General features: G+C 32.6%; 2 protein-coding genes across 2 annotated transcripts; one reads left to right on the top strand and one right to left on the bottom strand.

Moving 5' to 3' along the window:
• Positions 1-32: 32 nt before the first annotated feature.
• Positions 33-2,744, top strand: LOC110110327 (beta-eudesmol synthase). Its single transcript, XM_020841742.2, has 7 exons — positions 33-50; positions 521-770; positions 843-1,215; positions 1,312-1,530; positions 1,711-1,849; positions 2,098-2,346; positions 2,436-2,744. The coding sequence occupies exons 1-7, from the start codon at positions 33-35 to the stop codon at positions 2,742-2,744; spliced, it is 1,557 nt and encodes a 518-aa protein (XP_020697401.2).
• Positions 2,745-9,371: 6,627 nt separating this feature from the next.
• LOC110110328 (alpha-humulene synthase-like) lies at positions 9,372-12,202 on the bottom strand. The gene is made up of 7 exons (XM_020841744.2): positions 12,077-12,202; positions 11,364-11,613; positions 10,918-11,290; positions 10,605-10,823; positions 10,283-10,421; positions 9,769-10,017; positions 9,372-9,680 (listed from the first exon to the last, which is right to left on the bottom strand). Exons 1-7 carry the CDS (start codon positions 12,200-12,202, stop codon positions 9,372-9,374), a joined length of 1,665 nt encoding a protein of 554 aa, XP_020697403.1.
• Between the last annotated feature and the right edge of the window lie 7,932 nt (positions 12,203-20,134).

Here is a 20,134-nt window from a genome sequence, read left to right as displayed (position 1 = left end):
GAAAGAATTTACATGGGGTAACTTATAAGTGAATGGCTATTTGCAAATCTGTTTGTGCAAGAATAAGATAGTTTTCTTACTAGGTTCTAAAATAACTTTTTAATATAAAGAATTCTAAGTCAAGAAATTTTTGCATTAGAAAGTTGTTTTAGAAATTCAAAAAATTTTGTACTAAAAGCTGTTTTAGAAAGCAGAAAACCGATGTCCCAAACGAAGCCTTAGGTTTTATTTAGGACGGCTTTTTTACTGTTTTTAAAAAATGCTTTTTATTATAACATTTTAAATTTTTGTACAACAAAGCTGTTTTAAGAAACATGAAGAATGTCGTCCCAAACGAAGCCTTAATAAGAGCGCAATCACTTATTTTCTTACAGGTTCTTTAATTTATTATAATTTATATAATTTTTTAATAATATAACTTTAATATTATAATTTTAGGCTGTAAATATTTATAGGAATTTACATAAAACAATTTGTGTTGTGAATGTGACTGATTTACTCATTTACATAAACATGGAAGGCATCACTAAAATCTAGGATGGTGGAGCTCAAGGTTGAGATAATCCAAATGTTCACCAACACAATAGATTCTCTGCAAATTATGGAGTTGATTGACACAATCCAACGTCTTGGAGTGGGCTATCATTTTGAAAAGGAAATCGATGAGTCCTTAGGCCTTTTATTCAAGACTCCTAGTGATGACAATGATCTATACACAGTTGCTCTTCGATTTAGATTATTAAGGCAACAAAGATATCACATTCCTTCAGGTAAATTTTAATTATTTTTTAAAAAGAAAAAATAAGCATAAAAATATATTTATAATTTTTTTAATGCTTCAGATGTCTTTAACAAGTTTTTGGATGAGAAGGGAGACTTCAAGGAATGTTTTTGCTCTAATGCAAAGGCTTTGTTGAGCTTATATGAATCTGCACATCTTGCAATGCCTGGTGAAGAGTTACTTGACAAAGCCATTAATTTTTCTAAGACTCGCCTCATGCAAATGAAAGATGAGTTGGAGCCACATTTTGCTATGATGGTGTCAAGTTCTATAGAAATACCACTTTTCAAAAGGACAGATAGGATAAAGACCAAAAATTACATTTCCATATTTGAACAAGATACCAACTCCGATAAGGTTCTTTTGGAATTTGCAAAAATGGATTTCATTTGTTTGCAAGCAATGCATCAAGAGGAAGCACGCAAATTATCCATGTAAGTTTGATCATAACCATATCGCCTAGTTTCACAACATAAAACAAAATATATCATTTTTGTGCTTTATATTCTTACTATATTATTTTAATCCAGATGGTGGAAAAACTTAGGGTTATCAAAGAGTCTACAGTTCTCCCGTGATCGATTAATAGAGTGCTATTTTTGGGTGCTTTCTGTATATTTTGAGCCATGCTATTCGCGTGCAAGAGTCATGATGACAAAATGCATAACACATATGTCCATTCTTGATGATATATATGATGTTTATGGAACATTGGAGGAGCTTCATTTGCTCACTAATGAAATACAAAGGTAAAAATAATAAGTGGCGCAAATTTCGTATTTGACACAAAATCTAAAATTCTTAAGGAACCTCCCCCCATAGTTTAAAATACTGATAGTGAATTGCTACAAATATGTATGTAAATTTATTATCTAAAAAAAAGAAAGTCATAGTTTCTATTTTGATTGCATGTTCTCTTATCATTGTAGATGGGAGATTGAAAATATAGGCAAATTACCAGAGTACATGCAACATTTCTTCCTCTCCATTCTTGAAATCTTTAAGGACATGGAAGTTGAGCTTGCCCCCGAGCAAAATTCTTTTCGCCTACAATATCTTAAAAATGAGGTAGATTAACAATTTATGTGCAAGCTTAACATAATTTGCTTTAAACATACAGTTTAAATTTCTTAAAAAAGGATTGTATTGTCTTGTGATAACTTTAGCTCATGCATTTTCTCTTGAAAAGCATGATATTTATCTAACGAGGCAAGCCAACTATTCTGAGTTGAAAGATATATAACTACCAAGATAGATAGTAATATATATCTTTTTTATAATTTTTATTCTTATTTTTTTAACTTTCATAAATGCAGTTGAAGAGAGTAGCAAAAGCATATCTTCAGGAAGCAATATGGGCTAATAAGTGTTATGTGCCCAAGCTTGAAGAACACTTAAGTGTCACACTTATTACTGCTGGCTACTCATTTCTCACATGTGCTTCCTATATTGGCATGAATGAGATTATCCCTAAAGATGTATTTGATTGGGTTACAAGCCTCCCTGAGATCATTAAAGCTTCTTGTGTAATTGGAAGGCTAATGAACGATGTCGTCTCTTATGAGGTAATAAAATTGCATATTATGACTTTACCATTTCAAAAAAAGTTATATGAAAATATCCACACCATATTACCCATGCAATTGTGTTTCAGCTCGAACAAAAGAGAAATCATGTTGCTTCAGCTGTTCAATGTTATGTTATGGAACATGAATGCTCTGAAGAAGAAGCATGCAAGAAGCTATTAAAGATGTCAAATGATGCTTGGAAAATCATAAACAAAGAATTTGTCACACAAAGCAAGCTCCCATTGTCTTTGATTTGGCCTATCATTAATCTTGCTCGATTTAATGAATTCATCTACCTTGGCAAAGACTTATACACAAATTCAGATCATATCGTGAAAGAGACAATAAATGCTATGCTCATTGAACCTATTCAGATCAGTAAGTTGAAGGATTGAGTTGTTTCTTCATAATATATATAGTAATCTTATAATAAACTTGTTTGTATGCTTTTGTGAAAGCTAATACTAAATAATTGCTATTGATTAGCAAGTTTGTTTGAGTGAGCTCAAAATTGCCTACTTTTGTATTGTTTTAGTTTCAATGTATCAATATAATGAGATATTGTCTTATATAATTTATATGTGTTCATCTTTTATCACTACAGAAAAAAAAATATGATCAATGATGTAAAACACTACAAATTAGAATACAGTGGCTACATACCTTTGTGTTCTTCTTTTTAACTATTAAGAGTATTAAGTTCCACGAATCGTAATGTTTTAGTTCACTTGTGTAAATATAATGAGATATTTATTATTACAATATAATAATAATGTTTGGTAGATTTTCCTTTAGAGGAAAGCATTATGAACACCTTCTGAAAGCTTGCCAAAAGATCTGTTGGCTTTTCCATCAGAGATATCTGATAGATAAATCCTCCTGTAATGTCCTGGCATAAAATCTGCTAGAATCTTCAACAAGCAAAATTAGGTGAAAATCCGTCAGAAAATCCAATATGGAATTGCCAATGCATGTATAATCCATCGATAAATTGAACAAGAAACTTCTTTAAAATATTGGCCACAACTTCCTATAAGTTTATTTATTTATTTATGAATTATAGCAAAGAGAATATTACATACAAGGATTTTTTTTATTAAGAATTGAATAATTATGCAATTGAAATAACTATATTTTAGACAATAAAGTCTGAAATATTTAAAATTCTCTAGCATGTTCTTTAATTTATTATAATTTATATAAATTTGACATATGAAGGAATAAGGGGATTGTTCGTCGGACACCCTCTCACACTCCCTTGCAGTCACAAGGCTCTTCTCCCTGTCCCATAACTTCACCTCTCCTTCTCTTTCTAAAATCTCTCTCTTCGTCAAACCCTTGCTTACGAAAGACACACACCCTCAAATAGCCAAAGACCCTCTCAAACTAATTAAGATATGTTTAAATAGTAGGCTTCTAGAAATGTCCTAATTTTCAATTATACCGCCATTGTTCATACAATATGATCTATGGATCATAAAGTACGATTACTTCAAATATCCCATTGTAGTACTGCATGAAAAATAGTGTACTAGAAGATCAATTTCTTAACTGATCATTTTATCCAAATAAACAACAGTATAGTACAAGTAGTTCAAATTATGATCAATCGTATATGACGAACCAAAAGTCGTCCAAAGAGTCCTCGAGTGAGTTATTCAGTACCATCTTATGATCGTACCAGACGAACCAAACTTCATCCAGAGACTCTGGTTGAGTCATATAATACGATATATGATCGTACATTATGATATGTAATCAATTTAGATCCGATTTGATTACTTAATCAACTGACCTAATTAGGAAATGATTTAAAAGATCGTACATTACGAACAATACAAAATTTAAAATTCAAATTTGCCTATTTTAGTTAAGTTATATTTGACAACAAGGTTTCTAGTTATAGTCGATCATCGAGTACTATGTGATGGTCATATTATATGATTAGTTATATTTATATTTATATTTATATTTAAATTAAACATTTTAATTATTTTTTGTTTGAGCCAATCATACTATATGATTAAGTTAATATAATAAAATTTCATAGAAATTAAAATATTTATTTTTCACCCCTCATATGTGTGTGCATGATTGCTAAGCTAACATACAGCTTTTAATATACATTAACTCATGAAAAAGAAAAAGTATGGACTCTTCAATACATAATTTAACTCACACACTCACAATGCATAGTCTTAAGCTTAAATCTTCAGTCTTTCTTCATGTATGATGTTACCTGAAAGGTTAGTTGTGAACAAAGTAAATATCCAAAATAATATGCATGAATAAATAGATAATCTTTCAATAATATTTGTAATTATCAAAACACAACGTCGGGCTCCCAGATTGTAACACATAGGAGGAGCTTCAGTTGTTCACTAATGCAATGCAAAGGTAAAATGATTCTCTACCTGAAATTTGACCATCTACACAACATCTAAAATACTTTAGTACTTATACAATTTAAAAGAACCTCTCCTAATGTTTATAAATGTTGATTGTGTTCACTATAAGCATGCTACAAATATGTGTGGGAATTTCTTATCTAAAAAAAGTATAACTCCTATCTTGATTGCATGTTCTCTCATCGCTGCAGATGGGAATTTAACAATGTAGGTAAATTATCAGATTACATGCAACATTGTTTTCTCTTTATTCTTTATACCTACAAGGGCATGGAAGTTGAGCTAGCCCAAGAGAAGAATTCATTTCAATTGCAATACCTTAAAGATGAGGTAGCTTATACAATTGATGTGCAATATCAACATAACCTGCTTCAAATATGGATTTTAATTCTCATCAAAGAAAGAAATTGGACAATGTTATCTTGAGATGAATTTTAGCTGAGTATTCATAATCCTTTTTCTTGAAAAGTAGGAAAATTCTATAAAGATCCAAGCCAACTATTTTGATTTGAAAGATAACAATAAATATGTATGATAATAAAAATTTCCTTTTATAATTTTTTTTATCCAAAATTATCATAAATGAAGTTGAAGAAATTGGCAAAAGCATATCTTCAAGAAACAATATGGGCTAATTAGTATTATGTGCCCAAGCTTGAAGAACACTTTATTGTCACACTTTTAACTGCTGGTTGCTCATTTTTAACATGTGCCTCTTCTATTGGCATGGAAGGGTTTATACATACAGGTGTATTTAATTGGGTTAAAAGCTTCCTTGAGTTCATTAAAGCTTCTTGTGCAATTAGAAGGCTAATGAATGATGTTGTCTCATATGAGGTAATAAAATTGCAAATCATGAGTTTATCTTTCAAGTAAATTTATGTGAAGATATCCACATTATCTTATAAATGCAATTGTGTTTCAGTTTGAATAAAAGATAAATCATGTTGCTTAAGTTGTTCAGTGCTACGTCATGGAAAATGAATGCTCTATAGAAGAAGCATGCGAGAAGCTATTAGAGATGTCGAATGATGTTTGGAAAATCATAAACAAATAATTTATCACACATAGGATTTGGCTTATCATTAATCTTGCAAGATTTCACGAGTTTTTCTACCTTGGCAAAGACTTATATACACATTTAGATCAAATCATGAAAGAGAACAAAAGTGTTGTTCTAATTGAACATATTCAAATTAGTATGTTGAAGGATTGAGTTGTAAGTCTACTTGTATGTAATAATATTATAATAAAGGTTTGTGTGCTTATATGGAAGCTAATACTAAAATTAGCATAATTGAGAAGCAAACTTGTTTAATTGTGTAAGCTCAATGTTGCCTAAATTTGTAATATTTTTGTTCAAATCCAAAAATATAATGAGATATTGTCTTATATAATTTCCTAATCTTCATCTTTTATCACTTTGAGAAAAAAAATATAAAATCAACCATCTATATTAATAGAAAAAATTTCAATTATGGCTAAGTTTATTTGTGTTCTCAACTAGATACTTTAATGTCAATTTGTAAATGACAATATTCCATTACTTAACGATATGATCTTTAACATGCCTTGTTTGTAATGTATTTGTTTAAATGTGTGATCATAATTTAACTTTCACTTATATAATATAAACTATTTACAAAAGATAAAATCCTTCATGTTGAATCCAAAATTAATTTGAGGCAAGTTCTATTGAGGTGAGTTTTCTTGTAAATTAGGGAGTCTCTTTTGGATTAAGACCAAGCATGCAAACATAGTTAATTTTGCTTGAACTATCTTGAATTAGCTTAAACCAAATTTCATTGAAATTTAGATGTATATTTTGCTCCATATTTTGCTAGATTCTCTTATATAATTAGAGGTTTATTGCAATAGGAATAAGAGAATTATATATATATATATATATATATATATATATATATATATATATATATATATATTCTAACAAAAAAATGAACTTCTCTTGAAAAGAAAAAGAAAGAGTAGGATTGAAGAGATGTAGGCCAAAGACATTAAACTTCTAGAACACGTTGCTTCATCAAATTCCTTATTTAATCAACATTATTCCTCCCTTGCTCTTGTGAAGTTAATATCGCTTCGCCAATGGCCGCTCTCCCTCAAGCTAGGCTAAAATTGGATAAGAAAGTAAAAATTAACTCATTTAGAAAAAAAAAACTCTTAATAAATTATATAAAATTAATTTATGAGTAATTATTAATGCAATTCTTCTTTCTATGAGTTAGTTCTAAAGTGAGATGCCCATTGTTAAACCTCCAACTAGCCAAGAGCTTCAAGGAGAGATAATTAAATCGACCAAGTAATGGTTTTGTCATTAACTAATGTTGCTTAGCCGCCCATGGAAGTTGAGGAAATTGAAGTCGTTAAGCTACTTGTTATATTAATTGAGACTGAAGTCGCCAAGCCGACTATTGAAATAATAGAAATTAAAGTTGTTGAGATGCATGTGGAACAACATGGTCATGATGATGATGGTAGGTGCAATATTTTTATTGGTCATGCAAATGATTTCCAACCCTCATAGGCTCCTACCTTTTGGAGATATTCTTCTTTTGAATGGCCTCAATGAGATCGACCATGGAGGCTCACAGCTAGCCATAGTCAATCGTGGGTGAGTTGGAGGCAATGGCCTCTCTCTATGGCAATCATCACATCGTTCCACTTTTTGTACTTTCTGATCAAAGGGTTGAATTCTCAAAAGTTCGATGTATCTTCTTTGATCATGATAATATATTCTTTTTGCACTAGCTCCTTGGGTAACTTTTCTGATCTATAAGAAATTGCTAGAATTTTCCTCACATATGATTTTCCTCCTTCGTCATAGTTGTAGTAGAGGCACTAGCCTTCTTATTGTACTCCTCATCATTTATATAAATATTGGTGTGTTCGAGTAACTTGGCCAAAGTCCTTGGCTATTGCTAACTGAGTGCATAACAAAATATCCCTTCTTACAAACCTTGAGTGAGAGCAACATGGATGGCATCCAGCTTTAGATCCTTCATGTGAATTTTCTTCTTCTAAAATCAAGTGACAAAATTCCTCAGCAATTCACCTAATTCATGTTTAATGCACATTAAGGCTTGAGATTTTTGTAATAGCCTTTGAGCATTAATAAAATTCACCATAAACATTCTCTTGAACTTACTAAAAGAGGCAATAACTTTATGTCAGATGTAGGATCCACTCTTCCCGTGTTTAAAACTAGACAAGGGATTTTGTACATTGCTAGGCCTTAGCCTTAGCAATATCCCTTAAAAAGGCATTGACAAGCAACGATGCCTTCTTCTTAAAGTTCCTTTTTTATTTTTTCGAAAAAAAAAATATTTAGGCTTGAAAATTATGGTGCAGCTCCCTCGAGAAAATTGCTTGAAACAATGCATGAATGCACTCTACCAGAAAAAATCATAAGCAATGGCATTTCCACCATATTTTTATCCTTTAGAACAAGCCTAGTCTAAAGGGCTTGCCAACATTGTGTAATTCATTAAAAGAAAAAAAAAAAGGAGATTAACATACATATCACAAGTGTATTTAATTACATATATAACACCTAAGTTTTGATATTTACTCAACATTTTAATGTCATAATCACATCAGAATAAATACATGAAAGATGCATTTCACTTTAGAAAAGTTAATACTAATTGTCTTTTTAATGTGATTTAAGAATTTGGATGTTATATAATAAAATATCAAATTATGATAAATCCTCTTATTATAGGAGAGCCTTAGGTTTCATTTGGGACAGTTTTCTTTGCTGCTTAATTTCAAAAGCAATTTTTAGTACAGAAATTTTTAGTTCTAAAAAATTTTAGTACTAGAAAACTGCTTTAAATAGCAATAAAAAGCTATCCCAAACTGCAATGGATAATTTCAGTTACTAGTACATCCCAACTATAATAGTTGTTGTGTACTATCCAATTTATTAAAAAATTATTGAGCTTCATTATGTGGAGTCTCTTTGACATCAGTGATTAGGGGGTCTTCTATGTTTATATCACTGCAATTTTCAATAATCTATGGGCCAAAAATTAAAAAATAATAATAAAAATTAAAAATCATATCTTCATATTAACGAGTTTGATTATTCGCACGGTAATTGTTATTACTAGCTTGTTTTTCATTTTCAAGTAGTGGCATATTATGATATTCTTGCTCATTTTCTATGAGATGAACAATGCCAATAATTAGATAATAAATCATATCTCATTATAAATTTATCAAGTAAATTAAAACTTTACAATTCATGAAACAAACGTTGCTCGTATAGTTAAAAAGAAAAACCACGTTGTTTGAAAGCATATATAGAAGAACACAACGTATGTAGCCATAGTAGCAATAGATCTAATTTGTAGTGTTTTACATCATTGATTTTTTTTCTTTCTCTATAGCGATAAAAGATGAACAAAGAGAAATTATATAAGACAATATCTCATTATATTTATGCATTGAAACCAAAACATTACAAATGTAGGCAATTTTAAGATCACTCAAACAAACTTGCTATTCAATAGCAACTATTTATTATTAGCTTCCACAAAAGCACACAAACACTTTTATTATAAGATTACTATATATAACTAAAATAATAGCTCAATCCTTCAACTTACTAATTTGAACAGGTTCAATTAGCACAGCACTTATTGTCTCTTTCATCATATGATCTGAATTTGTGTATAAGTCTTTGCCAAGGTAGATGAATTCATTAAATCGTGCAAGGTTAATCATAGGCCAAATCAAAGAAAACGGTAGCTTTCTTAGTGTGACAAATTCTTTGTTTATAATTTTCCACGCATCATTCGACATCTTTAATAGCTTCATGCATGCTTCTTCTTCAGAGCATTCATGTTCCATGACATAGCACTGAACAGCTGAAGCAACATCATTTCTCTTTTGTTCGACCTGAAACACAATTTCATTTGTAATATGAAGTGGATATTTTAGTATAAATTTATTGAAATGATGAAGTCATAATTTGCAATTTTATTACCTCATAAGAGACAACATCGTTCATTAGCCTGCCAATTATACAAGAAGCTTTAATGATCTCTGGGAAGCTTGTAACCCAATCAAATACATCTTTAGGGATGACCTCCTCCATGCCAATATAGGATGCACATGTGAGAAAAGAGTAGCCAGCAGTAATAAGTGTGACACTGAAGTGTTCTTCAAGCTTGGGTACATAAGACTTATTTGCCCATTTTGCTTCTTGAAGATATGCTTTTGCTACTAACTTCAACTGCATTTATAGGAATTTTGAAAAAAACAAAGATTAAAAATCATAAAAAGAAATATTTATTACTACTTTCTGGATTGTTATCTTTTAATCCGAAATAGTTAGCTTGTCTCTTTATAGAAATATTCTGCTTTCCAAGAAAAAAAAAAGCATGAATGCTTAGCTAAAATTATCTCAAGACAACAACATCCTTTGTTTTCCATGAGAAATTTAAACTATATATTTGAAACAAGTTTTGTTGAGATTGCACATAAATTGTGTAAACTACCTCATCTTTAAGATATTGCAAGCGAAAAGAATTTTGCTCTGGGGCAAGCTCAACTTCCATGTCCTTGAAGGTTTCAAGAATAGAGAGGAAGCAATGTTGCATATACTCTGGTAATTTACCTGCACATTCAGGTTCCCATCTGCAAGAATAAGAGAGCATGCAATCAAAATAGAAGAAATAAGTTTTTTGAGATAAGAAATGCACACACATATTTGTAGCATGTCCCCATCAACGATGAAGATATTCTTAAATTTTTTTAAAAGCTTTCAAAGAATTTTAGATGTTGGTAGAATGTAATATTTGAGTCAGAGAATCATTTTACCTTTGTATTGCATTAGTGAGCAAATGAAGCTCCTCCAATGTTCCATAAACATCATATATATCATCAAGAATGGACATTTGTGTTATGCACTTTGTCATCATAAATCTAGCACGCGAATAACATGGCTCAAAATATACAGAAAGCACCCAAAAATAGCACTCTATTAATCGATCACGGGAGAACGGTAGTCTCTTTGACAATCCTAAGTTTTTCCACCACCTGAATTAATATTATGTTAAGAATTCAAAGCACCTACATGATATATTTAATTTTGTGTTGTGAAATTGGGTGATATAGTTATGAAAAAACTGACATGGATAATTTTCGAGCTTCTTCTTGATGCATAGCTTGCAAATAAATGAAATCCATTTTCGCAAATTCCAAAATAACTTCATTGAAGTTGGCATCTTGCTCATATATTGAAATGTAGTTTTTGGTCTTTATCCTATCTGTTCTTTTGAATAGTGGTATTTCTATAGAATTTGACACCATCAAAGCAAAATGTTGTTCCAAGTTGTCTTTCATTTGCATGAGATGGGTCTTAGAAAAATTTATGGCTGTTTCAAGTATCTCTTCAGCAGGCATTGCAAGATGTGCAGATTCATATAAGCTTAACAAAGCCTTTGCATTAGAGCTAAAGCATTCCTTGAAGTCTCCCTTCTCATCCAAAAACTTGTTAAAGACATCTGAAGCATTAAAAAAATTATAAATACATGTTTATGCTAGTTTTTTTCTTTTCAAAAAATAATGAAAATTTACCTGTAGAAATATGATATCTTTGTTGCCTTAATAACCTAAATCGAAGAGCAATTGTGTATAGATCATTGTCATCACAAGGAGTCTTGAATAAAAGGCATAAGGATGCATCGATTTCCTTTTCAAAATGATAGCCCACTCCAAGTCGTTGGATTGTGTCAATCAACTCCATAATTTGCAGAGAATCTATTGTGTCGGTGAACATTTGGATTATCTCAACTTTTAGCTCCTCCATCCTAGGTTTTAGTGATGCCTTCCATGTTTATGTAAAAGAACATGATCAGTTAAAAATGAAAAACACATTATTTTAATTACAAACATTTGGAGTTTAAATATATAATATTGAAGATTTATTATAATATATTAATAGCCCACTTCAATCAACTCCATAGTTTGTAGAGAATCTAGAGAACTAGTAGTGTTGTTGAACATTTGGATTATCTCAACTAACTTGAGTTCATCCCTCCAATATTTTAGAGATGACTTCGCCTTCGTTTGGGACGGCTTTCTTACAACTTCTTAAAGCAGCTTTTTAGTACAAAAACTAAAGTATTTGTACTAAAAAATTGCTTTAAAAAACAGTAAGAAAATCATCCCAAACAAAACCTTCCATGTTTATTTAAATGAGCATGGTACAGATTTTGAAGTATTTGATTATATATACATGCATAAGTACTTATGCACGTATCGATATATATATATATATATATATATACCTGCTCAAGGCGTGAATCAGGATTATAAGAAAGGAAGTAATCTCCCCAAACACTTGGGTGATAATCTGCACTTCGGCGAACAGATTCAAAGGAAGGAGTAGGAAGAGAAAACTGGAGAGTCTCCATTTATCTTTCTCAAGGTAAGAAATGATCAGAAGAAGATGTAGAAGTTGTGTAGAAGATCTGCTTTGCTTGCTGCTGCTATTATAGTTTGAGAACTCTCAAAGTAATCTTCAATGTTTTGGTATGGCTTTTGCGTTAAAGAGATGGAGACAAAGTATGCATGCCCCTTAAATCATCAAGAATATCCGTCGTCCTCCTTATACCCTTGTTGTTCTTTATTTATTTAATAAGTTTTTCATGTGCATGATCTTTTGAATGATCTGATTGCAGATATATATAGTATGCATAGATAAGAAGAAAATATATATAATATACAAAACGAGATTGAAAAAAAAAACTTATTTTTCTAAAGAAGGTAGCTTTAATGGCAAGCAGTCTCATCCTCGATCTCTTTATCTCTCTTATTTAATAAAGCTTGTCATGTTATGTTACTTTCTCACGGAGTATATTGAGGAGAGATTCTTCTCTTTGAGTGAGGCAAGTTGGTTTTGATGTAGCTGATTCAGAGAAAATTTGCCTCTCATGCGATATTATGCGACACATCTTTGCTCGTAAGATACAGCAAGTTGTGTAGCCCATCCTATCTTCATGTTTAACAAAATAACTTATAATATATTTATGAACTATCTGTTCCTCCAATGCCCAAAATCCTAAGCTATTAAGATAAACGTGTATGATTAAGAAGTGAAGTATACAACTTCATCATAGCCAATGAAAAAAGTGGCGGAGCCAAAAAATATTAACTGAGGGGCACAAAATTTTGACTGTCAAAATACCCTCAAGTTTTTTCATTTTAGCTTGAAATGGAAATTATGGTTTCAATTATTATTATAATTACTATTAATTGTAAGAAGATAAATTTAATGATAATGAAAAAAAAAACTTATTGTCATGCCCATCTAAATTAATTTCAACACAAATTTATTTAAATTATATATTATCATGGTAAACTATTTCAATTACTCTTCTATCGTATATTTCATATCTAATTTAAATAAAAATATAACTTGTTGCGGGCTAGAATATACGTGGCGATAGAGTTAGAATACCACGTCTTAGCGTTGCACGAATATTTAGCTCACACACAGAAAACAAAAAATTTTTTATGTGAAAAGCCCTGAAAAAGGGAAAAACCACGGGGTCTAGCCCAGTTGAAAATGATTCCAATAGAATTTGAGTCGATTACAATGGACTGATTCGCCTTTGAGGGTGATCAGATTACAAGTAACAATGGTACAATAGAAATCCGGGTGTCAGGTGATAGTTTGACAGAGCTTCGGGCCTCAGATGATGGTCTGACGAAGGTGAAGGGCTCTGGCAGTGGTCCGGCAAAAGTGAAGGCCTCCGGCGGTGGTCCGGCGAAGATGAGGGATCCGACGAAGGTGAGGACCTCAGGTGGTGGTCCGGCGAAGGTGAGGACCTCCAGCGGTGATCAGGCTAAGGTGAGGGCCTCAGGTGGTGGTCCGGCGACGGTGAGGGCCTCCGGCGGTGATCCGGCAAAACTCCGGCGGTGGTCCGACGAGATTTAGGTGGTGGACCAGCAGTGGTCCGGCGAAACTCCGGTGGTGGTCGAGGAGGAGCATCTTCCTTCTCTTCCTTCTCTCTTCTCTTCTTCTCTCTCTTGCTTCGGTCCCTTTTTAAGAGAAATGAGGGGTCTATTTATAGATTTCTGGAGTGGCATAGCCCATAAATAAGTGAGAGATCAAAGGGTAAATGGGGAGTGGTTGGATGGACGGCCGATATTAAATCCCTTGATCATGGACCATTAATCAGGCATTTGGAGGCCTTAATAATTTTGGAATTCAGTGATCTTGGGCTCGTTGGATTTGTCTCATCGAGCTGCTCGATTTGACTATAAGCTCGTCATATTTAGAAACCGTCTGGTAACTCAAACAACAGTATGAAGCTTCCAACAGCGCTTCGGGTCCTTGATTTGGGCTCATTTGGGCTCGGATTGAGTCGAATTTGGTCTCGTTGTGTTCGTATTTCCTAGACGCTCAGTTTGACCATAAGTTTGTTGGAATCGGAGTTTAGGTGATGCCAGATTTAATTTTTGAAGTTTTCGGCTTGCTTTTGCCTTGAGATTAGTGCCCGATCAAGATAATTTTTTGATGACATATCATAACTATAAAATATTTTATAATGAGCAATAAATATATAAAAAATTGCATCTTATTATTATAAAAGTATATCAAAAATATATAAGAAATTATAATAAGCATATTTTAAGCTACATGATTTAAATATAAATATTATAATTCTCCTCTAATATAATTTATTGGTTTTAATTACATAAATCTCCTATTAACTAGAATTTGTGTTTTAATAATATTAAAAAATTTGATGAAATTTTTAATTAAAAAAAAAAGTAATTTGAAGATGGAGAGAAAAAATAGTCTCACTCATGGAGAGAAAGAGAGGGACGGAGAGAGAGATAGAAAAGAAGGAGAGATGGGGGCTAGTAGAGGAGGTTGCAATCTATAAAAATAAAATGACAAAGAAAAAGAAAGAGATAAAGAGAGAATAGAGATAATATATGTAGAAGAGAGATGAAAAGAGAGGATTACCGAGGGGGGGCTAAATCCACCCATACAATTTTAGAGAAAAAATAGTCTCACCCATGGAGAGAAAGAGAGAGACGGAGAGAGAGAAAGAAAAGAAGGAGAGATGGGAGCTAATAGAGGAGGTTGCAATCTATAAAAATAAAATGACAAAGAAAAAGAAAGAGAGAATAGAGATAATATATGTAGAAGAGAGATGAAAAGAGAGGATGATCGAGGGGGGGCTAAATCCACCCATACAATTTTCATACTCAATAGAATTAGCAAAAAAACATTCTGTTCCCAAACGAGCCCTTTTTTCTCTAACACTATATAAAAGTAAAGCACATTAGTATCAAAGAAAAATTCACTTAGTTTTTTGTTGTATTTCATTAGAATTTTACCCTTCGGTTGAAGTAATTACTTTTGGCATTAACATCACATTCATTGATTTTCTAATGTTCATGCCCATGCCTAATGTGGATCCAAGACTCAATGTTACTTACTTTGTGGTACCAACTCTGATTGATGAAGCTATTCTTGGCACCACTTATATTGCTTTTAGTCATCCTCAATATGGCTTTCACATTCTTTGATTTTATCCTTTTTCAATACCCTTCATGTAATTTTTGTTGTTCAATCAGAGCTTCCTTGAGACATTAGCAATTTTAATTATAGAATCTTGATGATGAATGTAACAATTTGATCGATACCCATTTTGGGGTGGTGTTCGAAGTCTTATGTGTGTAGTACAAAAATATGTATTCAAGGTTTTGATGGATTTGAGGCTAAAACTTTTAAACTTTGAAAGGATAAATTTTTCTTAGAGTTAAAAGGTGATAAACTTCATATGAAAGGAATAGAATTTTAGGGAACTAAATGGTGTTATTTTGATAGATTTTGGATTAATAGGTAATGAGTTATAGATTTTTAATTGTTGTGAGGAATTTTAAAGGGGCTAAAGTTGTGTCCGGGTTGAAGGAGGTTGTGATTTAGAGTTGTCAAAGCCTATACATATGAGAGGAGATTTGTGTTGGCAGCAAGGAGTAAGAGTTGCAATTAAATAGATATCTAAGGACTCATCAAAGTTCTAGAAGATGATCAGCGATAAAGCTTTATCAAAAAGCAAACAATCCATCAATCTTTTCTACATCAAATTTACACAAGTAAAAAAAGAAAATTTTTATTCAATTTAAATAAAAAAAAGATGGTAAAATCTTATTTATAAACATTTTCAACCTTAACTAAGTTTAGAAAATCTTGTAAGCCAACAAACTACTATTATATGCATTGATAGCTTATTCTAATATAAAGAGAAATAAAATAAATACAATTTTATACAATTTTATAAAGATTCTATAAGCAAGAAAACTTAGCCATGCCAAATAAAGTAGGTGGAGTGGCATGAAATCAAGCAATCTTTTCATTCTTCGAGACAAATTAGGCTTTCTCGTCATTCTACAATGTATCACGTCAGCGATTGCCATGATGACGATGGCTCCAGCTATGCGGCAGTTCTTGATGTCGTTGAAGCCATTGGCTTTGGAGATAGGAGCTTTGCGGTAGTTCTTGATGTCTCCTGTAACAACTTTACGGGCAAGTCTGCCGGAGATTTCAGCGATCAAGGCCAATGGCTCCAACGGTGGTTCATTTAATGCATTGCATTATCTCCTGTATGGTTCCATTTCTTCTTAATTTGCAATCCTTCTTTCTACTTTTAATTATGCGGATAATTACTTGCAAGGTTATGTGCCTTACAATGGTGCTAGAAGAAGGAGGCAACGAACCCATGTGTTCGTGGAGTGAGCGGAAGCATGTGCTCCACTGCCCCTGAAGGAGCCAATGAACCCATCTCCGGGGAGTTTTGGAAAAATGGGAGTCATGTGGTCGTGGGGTGAGCGGGAGCAAGCAATCAATGTGCATGTGTGATCCAACGAATCCATCTCGGGCAGAAGGATCTCAGCATCAACAGATTCGGGAAGCTACAATAAGCTGTAGATTGAAACCTGTAGCATAAACGTTAGAGCAAAGCAGAGAAAAGCTGAGAGAAGAGTTTTGGAATACTATATGATTTTCTCATTAGACTTATTGCTACAGCTGCAAAATGGCGTGGTGGAGGCACTTAGTGCTGAAGCAGGCGGCGAGACAGAGCAGTAATAGAGTAATAGCAGCTTTCAGTTCGACTTATCAGGAGTCATACATGGCTCATAATGAGATTGGGCATCTCCTTGAACCGCAATAGGCAATGGAGCTCCGGCGATGAAGGTGATAGGTCAATCTCGATGTCCTCCACCAGCATCTCCCCGGACCGATAATAATTTTCGGTAACTTCCCGTCGTCGTCTGGCTGGGAACGAAAGGAAGACGATGCGAGGCGGATTTCTGACGGCGTTTAGACGGAGTAGTAGAATTGAAGAAAATGAGAGTTTGAGGTGGTATATGAGTAAATATAATAGTTTGAGTGTTGAATATGTATTTTGAATAGTTTCAAGTGTTATGTATGTAAAAATCCCATAAAAAAGGATGGTAAAATCTTATTTATAAACATTTTCAACCTTAACTAAGTTTAGAAAATCTTGTAAGCCAATAAACTACTATTATATGCATTGATAGCTTATTCTAATATAAAGAGAAATAAAATAAATACAAATTTATACAATTTTATAAAGCTTCTATAAGCAAGAAAACTTAGCCATGTCAAATAAAGTAGGTGGAGTGGCATGAAATCAAGCAATCTTTTCATTCTTCGAGACAAATTAGGCTTTCTCGTCATTCTACAATGTATCATCCATGTGTTTGCTTGAAGAATTGTGCATGATTGAATAGGCTAAATCTTGACGTGTGACATTGTCCCTAGCCATTATATCAGTTATGCATCAACTTTTTTAGGCCTCAAAGAACTTTGATTTGCACAAGTATTTATCCACTAGTTCAGGAGTAAGCTTACTCATGTTTATTTTGGGCATCCAATTGTCTTCAAAAGGAGGTTTTTTTTTTTGTCAATTTTAGAATATGGGTAATATTTCTACTTGTGAGGAAAGTTCTTTTGAAAAAAAAAATAGGAACCTACAAAATTTGACTTATGCCTCCTGCAATGATGTTATCTTGCAAATTCTGAGACTGAATAATTCTTCATTAAGATGGTATATCATTACTATTAACAATAATGTCTATGTATATATAAAAGCATCCTCCACATGTGTTAAGCAACCGCTTGACCATGGCGGACAAGTGGAGCAAACACTCTGATTCATCTCAAACAGGAACCATTAGATGATAACTAACACAATCAATCACTACCCTATACATGTAAAGAACTATAAAACTTACACACATACCTATACACATCCAAGGCTACAATATTGTATGTAAGAAAACCTTTACACATAAATGATATAATATGTGCTTTATAGTTTGTTATCTCTGTATTATTCTTCTTCCCACACCGATGATATATCTTCAAATGGCATCTCAGAAAACCTCACCATTCCCTCCCCCCTGAAATTTCTCAACTCCAATATCAAAATCATTGTACCCATACAACTCTCAAATGATAACTACCCCATATGGAGATCCCAAATCTTGAAGCTCTTCTATGCCAACAGCTATGCTAACTTCCTCAACCGCACTGTAGCATTGCCCACTCGTCTTGTAGTCAACTCCGAAGACACCTCCAAACCAAATCAAGCCTACAGTCGATGGAAACTCATTGACTAGAACCTCGCTGTTGCCATATATTCCACTCTTTCATCCAGTATCCCTCCATAAGTCATCAATTTAGAGACATGTGTTGACATCTGGACCATGCTGTAACATCACCTACAAGCTACCAATCACTCCAGAGTCATACAGCAAGAATGAGTTACACTTCTCCATGGGTCAACTCACTATGCTTCATTACCTCACAAATATCAAAACTATGGTTGACAACATCACTACAGTCGGCTCTACCATTAACAATAAACATATTCTCAAATACACACTCAACGGCCTTCCCCCATAGTATCTAGCCTTCAAAACTTTCATCCAAACCAAATTGATGCCAAACAGCCTAGAGAACCTCTATTCTCTCCTCATAAGAGAAGAAATCAACATATCCCCCGAATTTGCTCGAGCATCAGCACCCCCAAATATTCACTCTACCTTCTACTCCAACAAAGTCCTTGGACGCGGGCGTGAACAATTCTACATCAAATTTACATAAGCTAAAAAGATAAATTTTATTCAATTTAAATTAAAAAGATAAAGCAAAATCCTATTTATAGACATTTTCCAACCCTAACTAAGTTTAGAAAATCATTTGAGCCAGTAAACTACTATTATATGGATTGATAGCTTATCCTAATATAAAGAGCAATAAAATTTAATAAAGCTTTTATAAGCAAGAAAACTTAGCCATGCCAAACAAAGTAGGTAGAGTAGCCCGAAATCAAGCAACATTTCCATCCTTCGAGACAAATTAGGCTTTTTCATCATTCTACAATGCATCATACATGTGCTTGCTTAAAGAGTTGTGCATGATGAATAGACCAAATCTTGACGTGTGACATTGTCCTTGGCCATTATATTGATTATGCATCCACTTTCTTAGACCTTAAAGAGCTTTAATTTATGTAAGTATCACCCACCAGTTCAAGGTAAGCAAGTTTGTTTTGGTCATGCAAGTGACTTCAAAATGAGGTTAATTTTATCTATCAAATGCGTATAATAGCGAGGAAAGTTCTTCTGAAAAACTTGAGGAACTTACAAAATTTGACTTATGTCTCCTGTAATGAGGTTATCTTGCAAATTCTAGGACTAAATAATTCTTCATTAAGATGGTGTATCGTTAATATTAAAAATAAGTCGTAAGTATATATTAGAAGGCGATTTAAGGAGATCGAAAATCATTACTATATTTGGTGTAATATAAATTGTCTCGAGTTGCTATTATGAAATCTTAGCTAATAGGTTGAATGGCTTGAATGTACATTCTACTTGGCTGTTGGGATGGAATGCAACTATCAGCCTATTCAATACCTTATAATTGCTCCACTTCAACATTTATGGTCTAGTGTTGTAACTCATTATCATTTAATTGGTGTTGTGGGGATTAATTGTAACCGCTCAGAATCAAATTTGAAAGAATTGTTTATTTTTCATTTTAAAAATATACCAGAGCTTTTATAAAATATCAATATAAATAATAACCAGTGAAAGCAACTAAAATCATATACATCAAGATATTTTGCTATTTATTCACATAAAATGTTATTTATGCTAACAAGGAGATCAAAATCATTTAAAAAATTGGATTATTACATTAATGGTGTTTCTAACCTAATCTATGTTGAAGACATGAAGGCCGATTAGGTTCTATAAATGTTCAAACGATGTTGGCGAAATATTTAGCGGTC

Source organism: Dendrobium catenatum, unplaced genomic scaffold (assembly GCF_001605985.2).
Source record: "Dendrobium catenatum unplaced genomic scaffold, ASM160598v2 fragScaff_scaffold_636, whole genome shotgun sequence".
Lineage (NCBI taxonomy): Eukaryota > Viridiplantae > Streptophyta > Magnoliopsida > Asparagales > Orchidaceae > Dendrobium > Dendrobium catenatum.
This window is presented reverse-complemented; position numbering and strand designations above follow the sequence as displayed.